This window comes from Mustelus asterias, chromosome 12, assembly GCF_964213995.1.
Source record: "Mustelus asterias chromosome 12, sMusAst1.hap1.1, whole genome shotgun sequence".
NCBI lineage: Eukaryota > Metazoa > Chordata > Chondrichthyes > Carcharhiniformes > Triakidae > Mustelus > Mustelus asterias.
In genome coordinates this window covers 15,619,519-15,641,886 of record NC_135812.1, presented here as the reverse complement: position 1 = coordinate 15,641,886, position 22,368 = coordinate 15,619,519, and the positions used below count along the sequence as shown (strand labels likewise).

The 22,368-nt window shown below is 42.3% G+C and overlaps 1 protein-coding gene across 1 annotated transcript in view; it reads left to right on the top strand.

The window, feature by feature from the left end:
• The window catches only part of LOC144501872 (nuclear pore membrane glycoprotein 210-like), a 154,846-nt gene that overhangs the window by 37,572 nt on the left and 94,906 nt on the right, over positions 1 to 22,368 (top strand). The window contains exons 7-10 of the mRNA XM_078225916.1: positions 6,634 to 6,789; positions 14,774 to 14,842; positions 16,044 to 16,150; positions 21,097 to 21,237. Coding sequence (XP_078082042.1) covers positions 6,634 to 6,789; positions 14,774 to 14,842; positions 16,044 to 16,150; positions 21,097 to 21,237 — 473 coding nt within the window. The remainder of the gene's footprint in view (positions 1 to 6,633; positions 6,790 to 14,773; positions 14,843 to 16,043; positions 16,151 to 21,096; positions 21,238 to 22,368) is intronic.

Below are 22,368 nucleotides of genomic sequence, written 5' to 3'. Positions count from 1 at the left end.
AACAGTGGATTTGAGCTATGTGGAAGTTCAAACTCATTTCCTGAGTTTAGGAGGAGGTTAAATTTCACAAACCGCTGTGGAGACAACGTTTCTGCTCCAGGCAGAATTTGTATTATACAAATTTCTCTGACTGCTTTGTTTCATTGTTTTTGAAGTCCTTAACCCCTTAACTGCTGCTTCCACAACAACAATGGTTCAGGATCCAACACATTTTATTTCTTGTGTGACAGTTTGGTGATAAAATGTTTTAAGCCAATGTAAAGCGCCTGGGTTTTCCTTCTGCTCTTTGTCTTTTGGGGATTATGAAGCTTAATTGCTGGGCTCTGTTAGATTTGAATTTAGAACCTGACCACTTTGTAGTCTAGTGGGCAATTCCACATTGAATTTGCTTGTATTTCACTTGTGGTTTTTCACAAGTGTTGGTTGTCTTACAACTTATTTTCCCTTTTTCTTTTTTTTCGGGGATGTGTTTTACCCAATCTGTCCCACGTGCTCTGGGACATGACTGCTTGCAGATAGCTGTCCAACATGCACTGCACCCCCCTGTGGCAATTCAGCCAAGTGAGCCATCTCTCTCAGTTTCTGCTTGCCTATTTGGGAACACTGCTTGTCCAAATTTAAATCTTCAAAGAAGGTCTTTGTTAACTGTACCTCTAATGCGTTCCCTTCAACCTCTCCTGGTTCTATTCAGGTACCTCTCCTTTCACTCTATTTTGGCCTCTTTAAATTTTGCCTGCTTTCCTTACTGGCCATATCACCCATGTAGGATTTGCTCAGCCCTCTGCAGAATATTTCTAACTCCCCTCATTTTCCTTAGTTTCCATGGACTATTCTAGATCCTCTGGATGCAGTACTGACATCCTGATAAGTCATTTCTTGGTAATAGGCTGACACCTTGCATTGGTAAGCTCAGAACAATTCTGACCATCACTACCCCACTGACCAACTTATTGTGTAGCTTATTTTAACAAAGAGAACCTTCAAACATTTTCCAGTAGGTCCTTTTATCAATAACATAATATTTGTACTCCTTTTGGGTGACATATTGACAACCCTTGCTTCAAGTGGTGTTTGTGGTCAACCAGTGCCCTAGAGGACGGTTGTCTCTTTTTGTGGTGCCTCAGGTGTTAAAGGAGTCACTTTCCTTTAGTGGTAAGCTTCCTGATCCTCCCCTGCTACGTTTGAGCAGAGGTTCACCATATTCATGGGGCAGGATTTTCCAGTCTCACTCGCCCCAAGGCCAGAAAATCCCGCCCGATGTAAACGGACCTTTGCATAATCCGTGTCCCACCCGTTACAATTCACATGGTGGGTGGGATGGAAAAATTCCACCATGATCTAGATTGCAGCACTGCCTGTTGGTCTTTTGAAATATCAGAATTAATCCTTACCATTCAAGCTTTCCATGCTGAAAAACTGGACGTACCCCTATTGATTTACCATCCAAGTCCTTCTTTAGAAGTTGAAGATCAATTTGCTTTTCTTCCTCACTGCTTTTCTCCTGAGCCTATTTCTGTTTCATTTATCTCCATCCTATATCCCCCTAAGAATTACTAGACTCAAGTTTATTTTGAGCTAGAGATTTGTGAATTACTTCATAGTCATCTGCTATGATAATTGCTTCTCTGGCTTTTAAAGCTCTTTGTTCCCCTACCTAAGTTTAAGTCTGTACGGGGGACAATTTTTGAACTTTTTCAACTGGGTTATCTTTCTTATTTCCTTGTACATGTGGTCAAATTTTAGTGCTCACATCCACCAGCTGATTGGAAATGGTTAAATCCTTTCAAAATCAAAGCTTGGGTGGGCTCTTTGCAAATTCAGGAGAGTCCAAAATTCTTCAGGTCACTTTAACCTAGCTGCAAACTTGTCGAAGGTTACAAACTTAAAGAATGCTTCAATGTCATCTTCGTCAAATTTTGGTACGAACTAAGGGTATTTTAAAATATCAAAGCTTGTCTCTGAACTAGCGTCACTAAAATTTCCAGTAGCTTTTCCAATTCGTAAAGACAACTTCTCCCTAGCCAATTCAAACTGTTACTTTTCACTCTTTTTTAATGTATTCCATTGCTCTTTTTCAGCTCTCTTCTTTCTTTACTTTGAGAAGAGAGTGCCAAATGCCAGTGAGAGGCAGACAATTGGAGATGGTCCTCCAACCATCTCAATGCTGATGTAACAAGGTATATAACTGTCATGTTGACTTGGTGTAATCAGCTAGTAAAACATAATGATGTGCACATGTTCTCCCATAGCATGAGGACGAACACGCCTCAGAGGATGCCAATTATTCTGAGGATGCAGCATCACAAGTTTCATGCAGACCATGCATCAGCTCACATATACACTTAGTGGGATCAATATGATGGGTAGTTGGGATTTTACCTGGTGTGTCTCACTTCACAAATGAGCAGGAGCAAATGATGGGGCTGGAACAGCTGAAGAATTTCTGTCAGAAGGCACATTATGCTTCGAGCTCTGCTCAGCTGGATGCAGTTGCAGATCCTCGAGGGTTGTTAACAAAGGCTAATTTAGGAGCAGCGGCAAAAATATGGAATACTGACTGACTTGCAAGTGGCATGTTCAATGAGAAACGATTGGAAGCATCCATCTCATGCCATGATGTTTCAAGCCTTTGCAATGATGTTTGCCTATGGAAAAGGTAGCTCACCTGCGTCAGCATCAAAGGTGACACTCCAAGTGTGTGTTGGTCCTTACCAATGGCTTGTACACACTGCCACACTAAATAGAATTGAGCAAAATCTAGTCTTTCCCCCGTCAGTGTCCCATTAATCTGCAGGGAAGTGTCAGTGGACCATGACTTGTAATGGGAATTTTGTTCACAATGTTTCTGCTTCTTTCCTGTTACCCCCTCCTGTCTTTGTGTTAGTGCCTCCCCCACCCCGCCCCCCACCCACTGCCTCCCATGCTACATCATGTCTTGAAGGCTGAGTCTACTCCTGCACAGGTCTTTGGTGTGGCCCCCATAGGCTCCAAAACATGGACAATGCCAGCCAAGAGCATTTCAATAGTCAAAGCAGGTATCTGGGCATCCTCTATCCCAACTGAACCACCCCACTAGGGCACATAATGAAATATGGAATTAAAAGGCTAATGATGACCATGGAACCATTGTTAATTGTCATATAAACCCATCTGATTCACTAATGTCCTTGAAGGAAGGAAATCTGCCGTCCTTACCATGTCTGGCCTACACGTGACTCAAAACTCATAACATTGTGGTTGACTCTTAATGCCCACAGAAATCATCCAGCAAGCCACTCTGTTCAAGGGCAATTAGGGATGAGCAATAAATGCTGGCTTAGCCAGCAATGCCCAATCCCACAAATGAATAAAAAATAGGGCTTCACCATGTAGGAGTGGCAGAAAAAGGAAGACTTAATTGCCATGAGATCTACTTGGCAGCAGGACATGACTTAGTAGGCTATAAATGTCTGGGATAACATGATGGAATATCCTGAGCTGTGGCACTATGGTGTTCAAACATATCGAGGAAGCTGATGCGCTGCCTGTATACCCTGTTGCAAATGTATCTCCTGCAAGCTGCAATCACTGGGCTTACCCTTCCTATGGGACAACGGGGCTGCAAGGAGAAGCCTGCTACAACTTCTGCTGATCTCCCTGCTTCTGGTGCTAATAATAATAAAAATATGCATTGGCCATGCTAAATTGCCCCTTAGTGTCCCGGGATGCGTAGGTTAGAGGGATTAGCAGGGTAAATATGTGGGGTTTTGGGGATAGGGCCTGGGTTGGATTGTTGTTGGTGCAGACTTGATGGGCCAAATGGCCTTTTTCTGCACTGTTGGGATTCTATGATTCAATATTGGATTCTGTGATCTGAGGAGGAAGGTAAAACACCATAAGCAGCACCCATGCTGATCTGATGTACAACAATTGAAAAATGAAGATCAGCCACACAAACCCCCAAGGTAATGGAAATGACATCCTGTGTGGTGAAGGTCACTCCTAACATAGGTGCAATGATGACCATTGTGGATATCACATTCAAGAAGCAGGAGCGTGCCTTCAACAGAAATACTGATGAGTAAAAGCCTTTCACTTTGGCAGGAATGCGGTGTGAGAGCGCAGTATAATGGGATTTATTTTAGTCTGTGATTTCAGCCCCCTCAATTGGCCTGTGTTCTTGCTTTACTTTCCCTGATGAGTTCCAGGAAAGATGTGCACCCACAATCAAAATTGAAAACCTCTTGTTAAAATAGCTTTTTTTTTGTCTTTTAGGGAATAGCTATTGATGAATTATTAACAAATTCACAACCTACCAAAGGGATTTTTTTGCATGTGGCTGAATAGCCTGTAATTAAATACGGAAGTTGGTAGATTGACGCTGTTAGCGCTTTTTAGCTACCATCTGCTCCCAAACCTATTCGCTCTTTGAAGTCAAAATTCTCCCCAGTCTTTTCCCAACTGGGATCCATTCTGTCATCTACTGAGAATACCAGCTTTCAGTCATACTATACCTATCTCAATCTTTTCGGTGACACACCTGTAAGACTGCCTGTAATTGCTTTTATGTTCAACACTGTTTGTTATCCCAGTTGATAACCAACATCCTTCTGAAATAAAATGTTACCAAAGTGTCCACTGCCTGTTTCTGTGCTTTTCCAAAGTAGCTGATACTTCTCGCAATATCAAATGGTAATTGAATTATTACTCTTGAACTATAATCACAGTGCAGCTACATATTCACAAAGGTTAGAAATGATGTAATACACAAAGGATACTTGGTGAGCAGCTGTGGAATGCAGAAAGTCTTATCTAATGATGGCCTGACAAGCCTAGTCTCGCCCATGAGTGACAAAGTATTCTGTTTATATCCCTTGAAAGTGTTGTGAACATGTAATTTTTTGTTGTGGGTTCAATGAATTTTGTTGAAAGGAGCACCTGAGGAGGCAAAGCAATGCCCAGTAGCCTGGACAATATGGTCAGGCATATTTCCAAAATGATTCACAATAGACAGAAACCGTTCGTTGTCTCAGTGTTATTACATCCAACAGGCATTCATGAAATTTATGTTGAAGGGCATTAGGGTCTCATGCTTATGATACGCTACTGGATTAACAACACAAGGGTTATGAGTTCAAATCCCATCATGCACGTTGTGAAATTGAAATCAATAAATTGTCATTTGTGGACTTACACCAGAAAGTGATTGTGGAAGTTGCTGGATTGTCATTAAAAACACAACAGGTTCATTAATCTTTATCAGGGAAGGGGACCTAACTGGCAGGCCATAATTCCATGCTGACTTTTAATGCTATTTAAAATGCGTTCTTCTGTACAAGCAATTGGTACATCAAGAAGATAGTCAAAGACTTACCTCAGGGTAACTTGCGTTAGGTGGTAGATGCAGACTTGCAGCATCACCCTGAGAATAAATGATAAAAGTTATTGGAATTTAAAGTAATTACTCAATATCAATAATTTGGTGGAAATATCTCTGAGGTCATTCAGTTCAGCTGGAATTGTTAATGAAACCACTGAAATGATGCATTTCTTGTACAACTTCTGGAAGCTATTAAAACAAAATACACATTCACTCATTCCAGCTAGTCTGACTTATCAATGACCTCCTCAGAAGACAAACACGGGACACAGTGGACAGAGTACCCTTCGTTGTCCAGTACTTCCCCGGAGCGGAGAAGCTACGGCATCTCCTCCGGAGCCTTCAACATGTCATTGATGAAGACGAACATCTCGCCAAGGCCATCCCCACACCCCCACTTCTTGCCTTCAAACAACCGCACAACCTCAAACAGACCATTGTCCGCAGCAAACTACCCAGCCTTCAGGAGAACAGTGACCAAGACACCACACAACCCTGCCACAGCAACCTCTGCAAGACGTGCCGGATCATCGACACAGATGCCATCATCTCACGTGAGAACACCATCCACCAGGTACACGGTACATACTCTTGCAACTCGGCCAACGTTGTCTACCTGATACGCTGCAAGAAAGGATGTCCCGAGGCATGGTACATTGGGGAAACTATGCAGACGCTGCGACAACGGATGAATGAACACCGCTCGACAATCACCAGGCAAGACTGTTCTCTTCCTGTTGGGGAGCACTTCAGCGGTCACGGGCATTCGGCCTCTGATATTCGGGTAAGCGTTCTCCAAGGCGGCCTTCGCGACACACGACAGCGCAGAGTCGCTGAGCAGAAACTGATAGCCAAGTTCCGCACACACAAGGACGGCCTCAACCGGGATATTGGGTTCATGTCACACTATTTGTAACTCCCACAGTTGCGTGGACCTGCAGAGTTTCACTGGCTGTCTTGTCTGGAGACAATACACATCTTTTTAGCCTGTCTTGATGCTCTCTCCACTCCCATTGTTTTGTCTCTTAAAGACTGGATTAGTTGTAAGTATTCGCATTCCAACCATTATTCATGTAAATTGAGTCTGTGTCTTTATAAGCTCTGTTTGTGAACAGAATTCCCACTCACCTGAAGAAGGGGCTTAGAGCTTCGAAAGCTTGTGTGGCTTTTGCTACCAAATAAACCTGTTGGACTTTAACCTGGTGTTGTTAAACTTCTTATCAATGAGTAACATTTGAAATGTTTCAATATGCTTTCTTACTACTTTCTTGCAGAAATTGAGATGCCATCAGAACAGTACAAATTGCAATTGCAAGCTGATGTGATCGCCGATGAAGAGGGGAGCACAAAGGTTGCAAAACTGGATTCTAACTCCTGTATTGTTACTGCACTCCAGAAGGGGCAGGCTAGCCTGGTTCTTATGTATAAAAGTATCCTTTTTCTGTAAACCTATTTTAATCGTAGAATTGTCCAGGCCAAGTTATTTCCAACCACTAAAATGAAAAGGCTCTTCAGCTCATTAAAAGGCTTTGGCACAACATTAAAATATGTATGCTGTTATGTAGCTTTATGTAGAGTATTTGGGCGGAATTTTCATCTCCAGTCCACAGATGGAAAATTTGGAGAGAGACCAAAACTTGGAAATCCGCTAGTGCGAAAGCAGCTTGGAATTTTCATAACTGCTGATCTATGGAGGCAACTCCATTTACATGCATTGTCATCTCATGAATACTCATTAAAAACGCTGCTTGCTGGAATCACATTTACCCCCCCTCAGTCAAGTACCATATCAGTAAGATATTAGACCAGTCTGAATCACAGTTCGGGACTATCCCAATCCCTCACCCCTCATTGATTTAAGTGTTTGATTTGTTAATTCTAAAGAGATTAATTAGCGTGCAGCGGTCAGCCTCACTTACCTTGTGACTTCTCGTTGAGTGCAATATTGAAAACCTACCTGCAGCAATGCTGCTCCAGGTTCTCACCAAAATCAATGAAAGGCCACACTGGTGGGGGGTGTAGACTTGCTCTATTCATTGCCTTCCTCCATTGTCCAGGAGTGTCGCGGGGGGGGGGAGTTAGGAGAAACGAGACAATGGACGAAGGTGGAGAATGGAATCAATGGCAGGTATAGGGGAGACCAGTGGTGGGAAGTTGGAACTTAATGTGAAAGAGAGGAATGCAGTAGGGGCTGGCATGGAAACAGATCTACACAAAATTGAAAGGAGGCATGCAGAATCAGAAAAGAGAGATGGTTAGTATTAGTCTGGCACAGAGTGAAAGCTTGCACAAAACTTAATGGAGGAATGCCCCTGACACTAAGGGTTAATTTAGCATGGCCAACCAACCTAACCCGCATACCTTTGCAGTGGTTATCCGCTCACTCGTGAAAAGGCAAAACTTGGTTTGCAGGTCATGGTTTCAGTGTCACTGGCCAAAGTCTTGTGCTGGGATGCACATGGGCTAATTAAGATTAGGGGAGGCATCTGCAGCTTGTAAAGGGTGAACACATAGATTGGGGGGGAGGGTCTCTTCTGTATATGGCCATGCTCACAGCCTCGAAATGAGGCGGGATGAGGTCCAGTGTGGGCAATGCGACTTCTACAGTTATAGGTTCAAGTAGGAGTATTAGAATATTGACCACAATTACTACGGGATCCAAGATTATTAGGGGAAGGTGGAGAACAAGGGAGGTGCCTCGAACTGCATATTGTGCAGTAACAGGAAAATTGGAAGGCCAGTAACACTCCATGGAGAGGGCGCAGTGAAGCTGCTCTTGTAGTAATACCTGAGCACCATCACCTTGTCCAGTCGAAGCTAGGTCAAAATCCTGGCACTCCCTCCTGAATAGCACTGTGGTGTACCTTCACCACATGGACTGCAGTAGATCAAGAAGGTGGCTCACCACCACCTTTTCAAGGGCCAGTAGGAATGGATAAAAATTGCTGGTCTAGCCAGCATTCCATGAATGACATTTTTAAAAGGTTAGAGCGCAGTCAGAAATTGAAACTGGAAAATAATCTGGATGGAAAGGGTTAGCGTCAGTATAGGCAGAGGCCATTTTATGGGGAAGCCTCAACTGGCTTTTCACTTAAAACAACAAAATGAAGTCAGGCCTGAGAGAAAAATGGAAGACCTCCTTGAGAAAGTTCCATTGAAGGTAGTGCTATTTTTAGCACTTTAAAGATAGACTGCAGGAATCATTTTCCTCACAATTCTATTGCTCCATTTCAGTATTAATACACAGGAATGCAAAAATTGGAAATACAGGCAACCTTTAAGAGGACAAAGCTGATGTTTATATGGCAGATTATCAATGAAAGCCTCAAATCGGCTTTCTCCAATTGGCATGCATAATGGGCCATAGGGCATGCAAAGTACATGATTATGCCACACCTGAGATTGGAGGGGTAAGTTTTGTAAGATGGTGCATGTCATTAAGGCATCCAAACCTTTTCCAGCCTTTGTGGGTTTGAGATGGTAGCTGTCAGAGTTGATGTCTTGGTCACTTCACTCTGTGAATTTACACCTAGCTCCAAGGTCGTATCAGTGACATGACTGGTCACGCAGGTGCAACTCCATGTCGTGACAGTGGCTTGTTGTTTGCAAATGGGAACATTACTATCTTTCCCCATAATTCATACTCCATTTTATATATATATCATTCCACAACAATAAGGAGGAAACAGGAATAGATCCTGGGCTCAATGCAGCCTTCTTGATGGTGCTCATGGAATGGAGGAGGAGAAGAGCTGTTCTCCACCAAGTGCAACTTCTGGGGGAGGCCCCGTCTGAAGTGCGAGGCCCAAGGGAACATAAGCAATACCCAGAGAATGAGGAGGTTAGACATGTACCACCTGGACTTGCTTAGCCAAGGGTCTACTGAAGAAGACTGTCCTCTGTGCAGATAAGTGAGAGACAATGCCACACATCTCTGTGCTTGTCCAAGGATCTGGTGGATCATATCCGCCACATTCTGAGAATGTAAAATGGGGGGACATTCCCTGTTTATGGCCTGAAGGCTTCCACCGCCCTCAATTTATTTGCCTGTGAATCATTCCAGTGATCCACAGGGACATGTGTGGCATCTTGCAGGCTGCCACACATAAATACATCAAGGAGGTGACAGATGTCCTTTACAGTAAGGCACATCATTATGTGAAGTTCACAGTTGATGAAGGTAGTCAGACTTAGATTTAATAATTTTGTAGCTCAGGCTTTCCCTAGAGTGCAGAGTGCAATCAACTGCACACATGTGGCTTTACAAGCTCTATGGATTAACCCCTGATGTTCATCAACTGGGAAAGGTTCAACTCCATCAGCTTGTGGATGGTGTGCAAACATCGGATTGCACGTCTGTGCTGAGTACCCTGGGAGTTGCTGTGACTCATATATCCTGAGTCACTTAAAGGCCTCAGCAAATACAGAGATGGCTGTTTGGCTACCCACTCAAACAATGGCATCATCCTTGAATGCCTCAGAGGAGAGGTACAATTAAACACATAGCTAAACATTATCCATAATAGAACAGACCATTTGCATCCTGGATGCATTTCCAATATTTGGACCGCAGTAGTCTCCTAAGAGAGTCGCCTGCATTGTAGTGAACTGTTGCGCCCTTCACAACCTGGCACCGCAAAGTGCAGGGGGGATACCTTGCTAAAGGGAGAAATTGAAAAGGCTAAGAGCACCTCGGACAATGAAGAGCAGGAGGGTCAGAAACCTGAAATGGAGTATAGAGTCGGCTTCCACATGATGATGTCAACGAGGAAGCATGACATGGAAGACGTGCATGTGATATTTTCATAACCACAAGATTCCAGGCGGATTAAGGTGCAGGCAACAGGAGAGGGCCAGCTTCCTTCTGTCCCTTAATGCAAGGCAATTGCAATGAAAGAGATTAAGAATCAGTCACATCAACAAGTTCCACATTTGCACTTACAGCTTCAATCCTTGTAATTCAGCAAGCCATTATCTCTGGAAAGGTCAGTGGTGAACCCTGTAAATGTGTGCACTGGGAAAGTGAAAGTTGACATAACAGCGCAAACGTTGCATCAAGGAACTTGATATCGTCATCTCAATGAAAAACTACAGTGGCCAGTGAGATGAGCTGATAGTTTGAGAACACCATCGTCTTACCAGATCTTGTGATTTGGCCCAACCACTGAGGAGACACGATACCATTTCAGGTTGTCACATAATATTCACTTGCAAACATTAAGGGTTACAACTTTATTTAGCAGTCATTTCCCATAAAGGTTTTGACATATCTTCCTAACATCACTAACTATTTTGAATAAGATTAACATCTTTTGAATGTGAGGCTCACAAAGGTGATCACAGAACAGGAGGATGTCTCACGCTTGTTATAAGAGGACACTTACATGAATAAGCACCGCGCCTTCAAATGACCAAACACTCTGTATAAGTGTGCAGTTTATAGTGATTGAGCACCCATGACCCAAAAGTGGTGTCAACATTTCTTATTTTTCTTAACCCAAAAGCTATGTCTGCAGCAGAGTTGGAGGCAGCTGGCTGAGTGCTAACCCCGTTGCCTGTGATAACCTTAGTAGATGTCCTCTGGTGCCCACAACCTGGAGGATCCCAGCCTGATAAGAGTCTCCAATTCAAGAAGCATCCTCCATGGCCTGATCAACTGGAGTTGATCAGGTCACAGACAGAGGGGATTGAGTGGCTGGGCATCCTTGAAATCTCCTGTGTGAAGTGTCTAGCTGACGCTCATCCTCCCTGTGGGTACCCGAGGGCCCCTTCCTTGACTCAGGAGATGGGACATCTGGAAGGAGCTCAAGGTGCCTTGCACCCTCTCACCTATCCACAGATGGAATCCACCAATGTCCATGCCCAAGCAGTGCAGGTCTGAGTGCAAATCCAGCAAAATGTGTTGGACCAAGGTATCCAAGGCAGTCGTCATCTTTCTCATAGTGACCTTGTGGTACTTGCATGTCGGAGCCATGACATCAAATAGAACGCGGATGGACTCCTCCATACTTCACTCCAGTATACTGAGTGACTCTTGCATCTCTGCCAGATTTTCCGTCATCTGTCGCTGCATCTCCAGCAATGGCCGCTCGCAGAGGCCCAGCATTTGACTCAGACACAAAGGATGCCTGATTTCCAGAAGTTCTCCATGTTCCAAAGACCTGAACTGTCACTGCCTCCAACTGTTACGGAAACATGTCAGTGAGATGTTCTCCAGAAAATGACTCCAAGCCTAATCTAGAACTATGACTACTTCCGCTGGTAGCAGGTGCAAGTGAATGCAGTGGATCTTTCTCCAGTGGCTCCTTATCTTCCTCCTTTAAGATGAGCTGGGCTTTATGTTTGATGTCCTCTGAATGGACCTGCTGGTTCCTGTAAGTGAGAAAACAGCCTTAGTTCCTGAGCAGGCAGAGTGCAAGAATGAATGTCACTCACTGTGAATGTTAGGAGGTGATCAACTCACGGGAGTCTCATTGTACAAGGTTCTAGGAATTGCCAACATGGCCCTCCTGACAGGAGCAATCCCTGTCTTCCCCAGCCAGCTTGGTGTCATCCTCTCAAATTTGGAGAGTTTTGTGAAGTTGGCCATCCCTCCACCTGTCTGGGATATTGTGGTAAACCACTGTTAAGCTATTGCCTGTGTGTGTGTGTGTGTGAGACATGCCTGGGCATGCCCCTGCCGGCCCTGCCTGAGACTCCTCCCCCCCCCCCCTGGCCCAGGTATAAAGGTGACTGCTCCCAACCCCCCTGCCTAAGTCTCGGGACCAGTTCATCAGCATGGGTGTGCTCCAAGTCTTTGCGAATAAAAGACTATTTATTTGTTCTTGCATACAAACTAGTCTTTGCTTGATTGATAGTTCATCAGATATCTCCCTGTTGTTTTGGGCCAGCTTGGACTGCATGGGGACAAAAGGAAGGAATGTGATGAGAAGGGGTGAATCGGAGTTTGTGGAACATAAAAGCCTCCTAAGTGTGGTGAGCCCTTTCCGGAAAAAGCTGAGAATAAAGTCTGTGCAGCATAATAAATGAGATGGTGGTGGTGTGAAAGTAGCGATATATATTGCTCAACTGATATTCTGAGACAACCAGCTTCAGTTTGCAGAAGGGAGGATAATAATCATGAGGATATGCACAGATGATAATGTGTGAGATTTCTGAAGAGTATGATACAATGATATTGGTGTATGATATTGGTGAAAGCTAAAGATTAACTTACCGTGGCCGAGCAGATGAGATCATTCATTCTCTTCTTGCATTGGATTGTGTTGCGGGGGTGGTTGTCAGCTGCACTGACCTGACTTGTTAAGATCTCTCAGATTGGAAAGGTGAGCCCCTTGTGCTTCCTGGTGTTATCCATCGTGGATAGTTCATTCTGGTGTTGGCATAGTCCTCTTACCAAAGCCTCGAGAAAATATTTTACGTTTAATGTGTAACTGAATCAATAACAATTTAAAGATCTATCCAAAAAATATGATTTAGAAATAGGTTTTAGCAACCTTGCAACAACCTAACGAAGGTGAGCATGATCTATCCATTGGATTTCCTGTTTGATTGTTTTCTTCTAAGACTGAAACATTGGCCGGAATTTTACTGCCCTGCCCGCCACAGGAATCAGAGCAGGCAGGCGAACAATGGGAAGGTCCATTGACCTCGGGCGGGATTTTATGGTTTCGGGACGAGTGAGGTCAAAAAATCCCGTCCATTCTATTTTTCACAAGTATTAATGATATGACAAACTAATAAAATCCTGTTCCATGACAGTATTCTTGACTCCAGTGAAAATACAGCTTCTTAACTGCTAATTTCAAACAAAGGATCCATAGGCTAACAAATCAACTGTCATTTTGAAAACTTTGCTGAAATTTTAGGGTCAACAGTTTTTTTCATGAGTCCAGAATCCATATTTGTAGAAATTTATAGCTACTTTCATAATCACTTGCACAGGGACAGTATTCCTAAAGCATGTTATCTTAAGATACTTTTATTTCTTGAAAAAAAAACAAATCACTATCTGTCATCTCGGGTCTTGTTTTAAATTTGTTTATTTTCTGTTTTTTCTTTTTCACTTCCCTTAGGTCATTAAATTAATATAATACTATAAGAATTTGCCCAGTATCTGTTTAAAAACCATATTGGTATCTATTATATTAGTCAAGGCAATAAGTTGCTGGGGATTTTTTAATAAATTTGATCAAACAGTAGATTCACAATATGGGTTAAAGAGAAAAATTAAGTATTTATATAGTGCCTGAACATGTCTCTGTCCACCAATTACTCTTTGTGTACAGTCATAGTTGCTATGGAGGCAACTTTGACAGCTAATTTGAACATGCCAATATACCATAAGTAGCGAGATATATACCAGTTATTATGTTTTTGGTCGTGTTGCTTGATAAAAAGAATGTTGGCCAGGAAAAAGTAGGAACTTCTGGCTCCTCTTTGAGTAATGCTATGGAATGCTAAATGTACATCTGAACAGGCTGTCTCACCCAGCAGTAGCTAACAATGCAGAATTTTTCAGCACTACACTGAAGTGTTAGTTTTAATCATTTGTGGAAGCCCTGGAATAAAATTGAATTTAAACCAGAAAGAAGCACCAAGGAGTGTATAGATAGCAAATAATAGAAAATCTAGTCATTCTTGAAGTTCTAACAACGGTACAAGCAGTTTGAACTTCAGTCTCCCAGTTATGGCAATGTCATAGATCCCCATTCCATTGCTGATTTGAATCTCTTTGGCAGCCATCTATTGTATTCATATATAATAATTCCAGAAGAAATAAGCAGTGGTGATATGGAATGGGAATAAGCAAGTGCATTAAGATCATACTACCAATGTTAGGCTTAAGGCCTATGGTATGTTTGAGGCAGTGAAAAGGGCCCAAAATCACAGGCCAGCACACTGGGAGCCTGCACATAAACAGTGTTGGAACAAATTTGAAATTAGGTAGTCTCCCCACAAATTGTCTGGAATCCTGCATTGCACTGCAGCAGCATAAGGGTCTATTTGGAATGGGACCTTTGGAGACAATCACCTGTCAGGTGCCTTCCTCATTCTATTATTACTATTCTCTCCACTTGGCTGGTTGCTGGCATTAGAAATTCTGCTTCCCTGACCCTCCTGGTTGTAAACATATTAAAATTATGTCAGTGAGCCAACCTCATGCAGGAGAGTAAATTCAGCTCTGCACAGGACTGCAAAGTTAGGATTGTATAACCAGTCCATAATGTTGAGTATTAGTTTATTGGTTGGCAGATTATTAACAAAATTTCCATTACTCTAATGATGCGTTAAATATTATAAGTTTTAACAAACCTATGGTAACTTTCAAAGAAACTACGGTAACTACAGAAATATATTTGCGATCAGTCGTCAATATTGAAGGAGGTTATGGTCTCTTTAACTAAATTATAGATATCCATATGCAAGCACTTTCTCATCTGCCTAACTGTACAATTTACATTGTAGATGCTGGTTTTTTAGGTTAGTATTGCACGGATTTCCTTTTATTTCATAGGGACAGAATATTCAATGAAACAAAATAATAATGTAACACAATTCATGTGAAGATTTTCTCTGTTGTTATACGCTGCTGTTGCAATACAGCTGAGGAGGTTGGAACATTTGGAGAGATGTATCCTGAAGTTGCACCTAGGGAGCATTGTTGATATTTGGTTTTGCTGCTCCTGTGTCCTAATCCTACAGTGGCAGGCAGTTACTGTCTCCCATATACGCAAGTGGCAAGTTCCAAAGCACAGGTAATAATCATGCCAGCAACCAAAGAAATTGAAAAAATACAGATTTAGAAACTTTTCCGAAAATATTTGGGCAAGTGGCAGTCCAGCCCTGACACAGTTTCACTGGATTTTCTACTCTGCAGCCAAGAAGGCTGCAGATAAAGCTTTCCAACACCAGTAACCTAGGCTCCACAACAATGTGGTTGACTCTTAAAAAAACCCTCTGAAATGACCTAGAAAGCCATTGGTCCAAGAACAATTAGGGATAGGCAATAAATGTTGGCCGAGCCAGCAATGCCCACATCCCATATAGGAATTTTAAAAAAGAGAAGTTAGAAAGAGGGAATCCCATCAAAAAATCCATTACAGCTTACCTTCTGAGCTGCTGGTGCATGCTGGCCTGTGCCATAGGTCTGCTGAACCACATTTTTTGTCGATAATATAAAATTGTGCAGTACTTTCTCACTCTACTATGCCATTAACTAAATTTATTATTCCAAATATTAGCACACAAACAATTGTTTTTATTTCTTTGCTGTTTTAACAGAAATATTAACATGATAAACCTCATGGGCAAGGTAGTTTTTTTTACAAATACTTGAAGTTTTGAGCAGTATTAATGGCCCTGGTTGGTCCTAGTTATTGACCATTAAATGAACTTTGAAAATTTAAATAAGTACAAGCTTTTTATAATTTAATTGATGGATTCATAAATTGCGCACTTCGAATAATAAAGGATATATAAAAATCAGAGATTAGATCTTTGGATTTTCAAGTATTGGTCTTGTGGGGCAAAGAGTGTCCTATTTGTGTATTAATATAAATTCTTAAAATGTTATAGTTTGCGTTTTCAGTTGTCAGGGAGTTTTTAACATGTGTAGCTTTTCAGATTCATAATGATTGGTGTGTGAAGATTGTTCTAAAGTTTGTGCTGTTGATCCATCCAGGTTTTTCTATCTTCCCTGGAGACAGATGGTTTTTGGAAGTAGGAAGAAAGTATGAGTTTACAGTGGAAGTTTACGACAAAAGCAGTAATAAAGTTTATTTATCTGATGTAAGTTGTTAGGTCACCCAATTTTGTTTCTTAGGTGAACTTGTTTCGGGTTTTATGTTCTTGACTAATATTAACAATCAGTGCTATTCAATCTTTGAGTGATATCAATGCGTTTCTTGTTGTACTTATTTATTTGCAGTATTATGAATGCAAGTTTTATAAGATGATATTGTTTTGGGACTGTCTCTTTAATTCAAGATAAAATGGAGAAGTGATGAAAGTCATGCGATCTGCTTTGAATTGTGCTCAACATCAAGCCTGGGTGACGTGTGTGAAACTTGCTGGGACCAGGTGCACAATATTCACACCTGCCAAGAGCAGCTGGGTTAACTATGGGCATTGGACAGATAGAGAGAGGTCTCTTAGAAAGTCAAAAGGCTGCAACTAATGTGGTCAGCAGAAGCGAAGAGGATACGAGTCTTCTGCAAGCTACCAGACAGATTGCGGGAGGTAGGATGGTCTCTGGTTGAAGAGGTGCATCCTCTGGCAATCTGAAGACTGGAAGATTTGCCCTTTCAAGACTGGGAGGAGAAATCGCCAGAGTCAGTTTAGGAATTCCCCAGAATCTAAGGGAAGGGCCTTTCAACTGTAAGTTGACATTACCACTCGGTGAAATGGGGAGATGTGAACCCATTTGAAGTGTCTGTGGACTATGTTCTTTAAAGATATTAATCCTGCGGAGAGCATCCTGGGAAGTAAATATATTTGTGAGGTGGGATAATCAATCATGTTAATACAGTAATAAAAAAGCTATCCTTTCTGTAGTTGTGCTGGTTGCCTCCAAAGTAATGTTTAGTTGATGTTGCTTTGGGTCTATTTGTCACAGTGAAGGTCTTAAAATCTGAAATCTTGTTGTGTAATCCCTTTAAATTGGCCACAGGGTATTCCAGGATCTTTTAAGAAGTTTTCAGTTTCTACAGAGATTGTAACAGCAGATTATTAGATTTTGCTACAATATTGAAGAGGACCTTTGGTCTCCCGCATCTTTGAAAGCTGTTTGTCAGAGCAATCTAAAACTAATGAACGTGTAATGTCTCCCCCAATACTGGCATGGACTGGCTGGGTCAAATGGCCTATTTCAATGCCACATATCCTATGTAATAGGCTGTACCATCTGCTGCCGCACATATTTTCCACTTTTTCCCTAAAAAGTGCAATGGTCTTCACATCAACTACCCATTGTGGCAAAATTCCACACACCAAGAACTCAGTGCTCTACAGGGCAAATCTTGACCTATGATTATTCTGCTTATGACATATGATTTAGTTATCGCTATGAGATCCATTAAACAAAACATATGTACTGTTTTAACATTACAATTATTTTAGTTCTAATCTTCCATTATCTTGAAAGGAAATGTGCACAGCATATCATAGTTTAAAGAAAAGCAGAAAACAGTTGATAACAAAGTGTTTAGACAACAAACCGTTTATATTTAGTACACAGAGCAGCTATCTATATTGCTAGCACAATCCTTTTTCAAGGAAGAAAATAATTCTACAGAATGGATATGTTAAAGGTGTTCTCCTTCCTGTATGTTGGAAGATTTGAATGCTACCAACTGCTAAACTAGAAAAATTAAGATAATGGAAAATTTTCCCTTTTGGACCTTGATATGAATTCAGATTAGAATGATAGTTTTATTTTTCTATCAGTTGTGGGAGCACACAGGCGATCTGAATCCAGCAGGGTCGGGCCACCAGCTCCCTGTCTTTGGGGAGCTGTTGTAAACCCCTCCTGGAGTGAACCACTCTTGGTTGGGGGGTGGGGGGGAGACGCTACTGGGCCTGGAGACTTCAGTCCCGGGCCCGCTAATAGGATGGAAATCCAGATTTTAATATTTAAATAAGTTCCATGCCGATTTCCGGCACGAAGCTGCGACACCAGAAACCCAGTCCCCAGAGACGTGCGGAGGCCGTGGCACCCAGCAGGGAGCCTGCTAAATGACCTCCGCTGATGTCTCCCACCCGTATGCACTGCTAGAGCAGCGCAGCAAGTTGAGAGACTCGCCCCCCCAGATTTTTACAGAGGTGAGCACTTAATTAATATGGAGACGGGTTTCCTGTCCAACTAAAGCCAGCGGGTGCAGGAATGTTGAGTTAGATGAACTGTTGGACCCATGGCAGCCATCACTGAGGCAGCTGGTAATCAAGAGGAAGAGCTTTGTGCTAAAGCTTTTCATTTCACCCAAGGGAAGCGAGATGTCATGGCAGGGCAATTGGGCGACATGCCATTTGGGGCATGGCAGGCATTTGCTTCATTGATGACAACTTGGATCTAATGCTGCCAGTTACGAAGGAGATCCACTTTCTGAAAAATGGCAGGAGAAGGCTATCTCATCATGCACGACTTTATATATTCCACTCTTTCCCCTCAACAAGTTCTAAATTAGATTTTTAACAAGTTTAATGGCCCTTAATGGGGAGGAATACGGAACTTCTGCCTTAGCCAGAGGTAAGGGTTATGGCCAAAAGGCAAGCAAGTGCTGTTAAAGCCATAATGATATTTTATCGGATAGTGGAACAGGCGTAAAGGGCCGAATGGCATACTCCTGTTATTTCTATGACGATACTATGCCTGTAGAAAATGTATTTTAATCATGTTTCTATGCAAGATGTTTCTAGTAGGCCCTGGAATTTGTTGGCACCATATCTAGCCGGTGTCCTTTATTGCTGCTGAGGCAGTATAATTGACATCATGTTTATTTTTTATCTGGACTGATGCAGTGTTTTAATATGTCCCCTGGGATTGCTGAGTGGAGGTTGATTGACAGGCCATGTCATGTGGCTAGGGACAGCTATGCTTCAAAGAAAAGTCCAGTTTTTAGCTTTGTTTCTCAGTTGCTGCCAGGAGCTGGCAGAAGAAAGCAGTGTCTTTCTGTCTCTCTCTCCAGAGGCTTTCTGAAAGTTCCAGGACTGGGGAGCCTCAGAGATTTGATACAACATTCAACGGACCAATTCACATAGGTCAAATCCAGCATCACATGTGCTAAGTCTGAAGAAGGGTGTATGCCTGTGGGATTGTGTTTAACTTGGAACAGCAGAGATAGCTAGCTGTTAGGAGTTATACTGTGATCTTAAGTCTTGTAATTCATAAAGGTTATGTTAATTCTTTTTGTTATATTTTAACTGTGTTCTTAGTGGGTCACTTGAATCATACCTGGAGTAAAACACCTTATGCTCACCCCTGCCAAAATCAAATGTAAAAGTTAGGGTCTTGGCTTACTTCATAAAACACCTTGGAGTTTATGGCCTGGGTCTTAACATTATTTATGATCTTAAATGTTGCATTGGTGCAGTATTGGCTGTTTTGGTTGGTTTATATTTGAGACACAATTTTGATTAGTGTAGTGTAGAACAGGTTGGTGCTGTACTTCACTTGATTACTTTGTGCTGTAACTGAAAGTGGGGAAAGTTTTGTTCTAAAACACTGACATCAACTCAGGACAAAATAACTCTATAATTTTTTTTAAAAGTTTTCTTCAGGAGTGGAGATAAATACTCCTTTTGGGAAGCATAGCTAGAAAGTAATAACTATAAAGGACTTGACTTTTAATTGTGTTAAAGTGATGTGTTCTTTTTTTTACTTTAGTGATGTGTTCTTTGAGCAGTGGAATTTTCTAACTGGTCAGTATTAGTTTTAATGTGCAGACTTATGTCAGATTGAAAAGTTTATGCAAACTTTTGCCATAATTAACTGGAATTAAATATATTTGCCTTGTACTGTGGCATTAGGTTATTACATTTATTGGAATGAAAATCATATGGAGAACACGCAGAAGTGAAACTTCAAAAGCCAGTCTCTTTGTTCACAAATATGACTCTTTTCTTTGCTTAACAAAGTAACAACGTAATTTTGGAGTAAAGGCCCATAGCAAATGGCATTATTGCTGTGATGGTTTTCATTACCATACATACTATCTGTTCCAATCTTAACACCATTGTATTTGAAAAAGAATGGGGGTGATTCTCCCAGCCGAGAGACTCAAGTAGAGGCCGTGTGGTGAGCTTCCTGCTGGGCGCCACGGCCTCTGGGTGCCTCCGGCTGCTGGATTTCTGGCGCCATCAGCTCTGTACTGGCGAGGAGCTGCAAAAATTATGATAATGTTCATTTCAATCTAATTAGCGGATCCGGGACTGAAGTCTCCGGGCCTTCTAGAGTCTCTCTCCAAACCGTCCCTCCCCCCAGTTGAAGTGTTTCACTCCAGTGGGGTTTATAATAGCTCCCCACTTGCAGGGAGCTGGTGGCCAGACCCCGCTGGAATGAAGGGAAGCCATGGAGGCTCCCTAGAAGGTCAGGAATAAGGGGGGGCGGGTGCCCATTGGGCATTGCCAGCTTGGCACTGCCCAAGGGGCAAAGCACCAATGACCGGGGGCACCCTGGTACTGCCCACCAGGAATCAGGTAGTGCCAAGTGGGTGGGGCCAGAGAGCCTATATGGGGCGGGGCTTATGGGTGGACATCAATGGTGGTCCCGCTGCCACTCTACATTCGGGATCAGTGATACAGGGAGGGAGGCCAAGGATCGGGGGTTTCAAAGGAGTAGCAATGTGGGGTCGTGGGGCTGGCCAGCGATCAGGAGGCTGGCAGTGGAGGGCTACTGTGCATGTGTCGATCTTGGCACTGACAGATTGGCACATGTGCAGTGGCCCACTCAATGCTATTCTGCTGGCCTTTGGGGCGGGAATAGGCCCCGCTGACTGGTTTTTTAATGGTATTCACACTGGTGCACTCTGCAGTACACAGAGTGTGGGAGATTCAATTTGAAGCTCCTGAAAATAACAGCAGGATTTACTCCAGCTTTTACGCAAATTCAACACTTAGAATTTTTTTGGGAGAATCCCACCCGATATTGTTGTGAAAGTAATTTAATTTGCGAGAGCAACCCTGCTTTTGAAAATATAGCGGAAAATAATAATTTATGCTCAGAATCTTGTTTCTTCCAGAATTTGAACATTGCCACTCTCCTTCCAGAATTATACTTCAGGACTCTGAATAGATCCATCAATGGAACTTGTCTTTATGTTGACGTTTTGATGGATGGGCAAGCAGTAATTAAAGCTACACTATATGGAGTAGTAGGAGAGGTATGGATACAATGTTTAATTTAACAAATACACCAAATATTTCATGACATATTGATAAACTGCACTAAGCCGTTTTTAAACTACACTATCACCAGAAGCCAATGGTGTAATTTGATTTTGATTTGATTTATTATTGTCACATGTATTGGTATACAGTGAAAAGTATTGTTTCTTGCGCGCTATACAGACAAAACATACCGTTTATAGAGAAGGAAACGAGAGAGTGCAGAATGTGTTACAATCATAGCTAGGGTGCAGAGAAAGATCAATTTAGTGAGAGGTAGGTCCATTCAAAAACCTGATGGCAGCAGGGAAGAAACTGTTCTTGTGTTGGTTGGTACGTGACCTCAGACCTTTGTATCTTGTTCCCGATGGAAGAGGGTGGAAGAGAGTATGTCCGGGGTCCTTAATTATGCTGGCTGCTTTTCCGAGGCAGCGGGAAGTGTAGACGGAGACAATGGATGGGAGGCTGGTTTGCGTGATGGACTGGGCTTCATTCACGACCCTTTGTAGTTTCTTGCGGTCTCGGGCAGAGCAGGAGCCATACCAAGCTGTGATGCATCTGGAAAGAATGCTTTCTATGCTGCACCTGTAAAAGATGGTGAGAGTCGAAGCTGACATGCCAAATTTCCTTCGTCTTCTGAGAAAGTAGAGGTGTTGGTGGGCTTTCTTAACTAGTGTCGGCATGGGGGGACTAGGACAGATTGTTGGTGATCTGGACACCTAAAAACTTGAAGCTCTCAACCATTTCTACTTTGTCCCCATTGATGTAAACAGGGACATGTTCAAACATGCTCCATTTTAGTCCATATTATGAGCTTTACTGAAGCAGGATTTTTAGTTCCCCTGTTTTCATGATGTTTATGCAGCTCCACAACAAATTTATCCAAAAATATTTCATTTTATTTCTGCTTTATAATTGTCAGTCACAAAATTAATAGTCTGCACGTTGCAACAATTACTAGAATCAGCCTTTTAAAAATGTCAGATTTGCTGTTTGGGAAGATTGCGCGGATGAGGTTTTAACATATAATTTCAGTGATGGATATTTTGGGAAATATGTGGTGCCTATTTTTGTTATTATTTTCCAAACATTAACAGTCATCGATGAAAGTTTAGGAGACAGTTGTC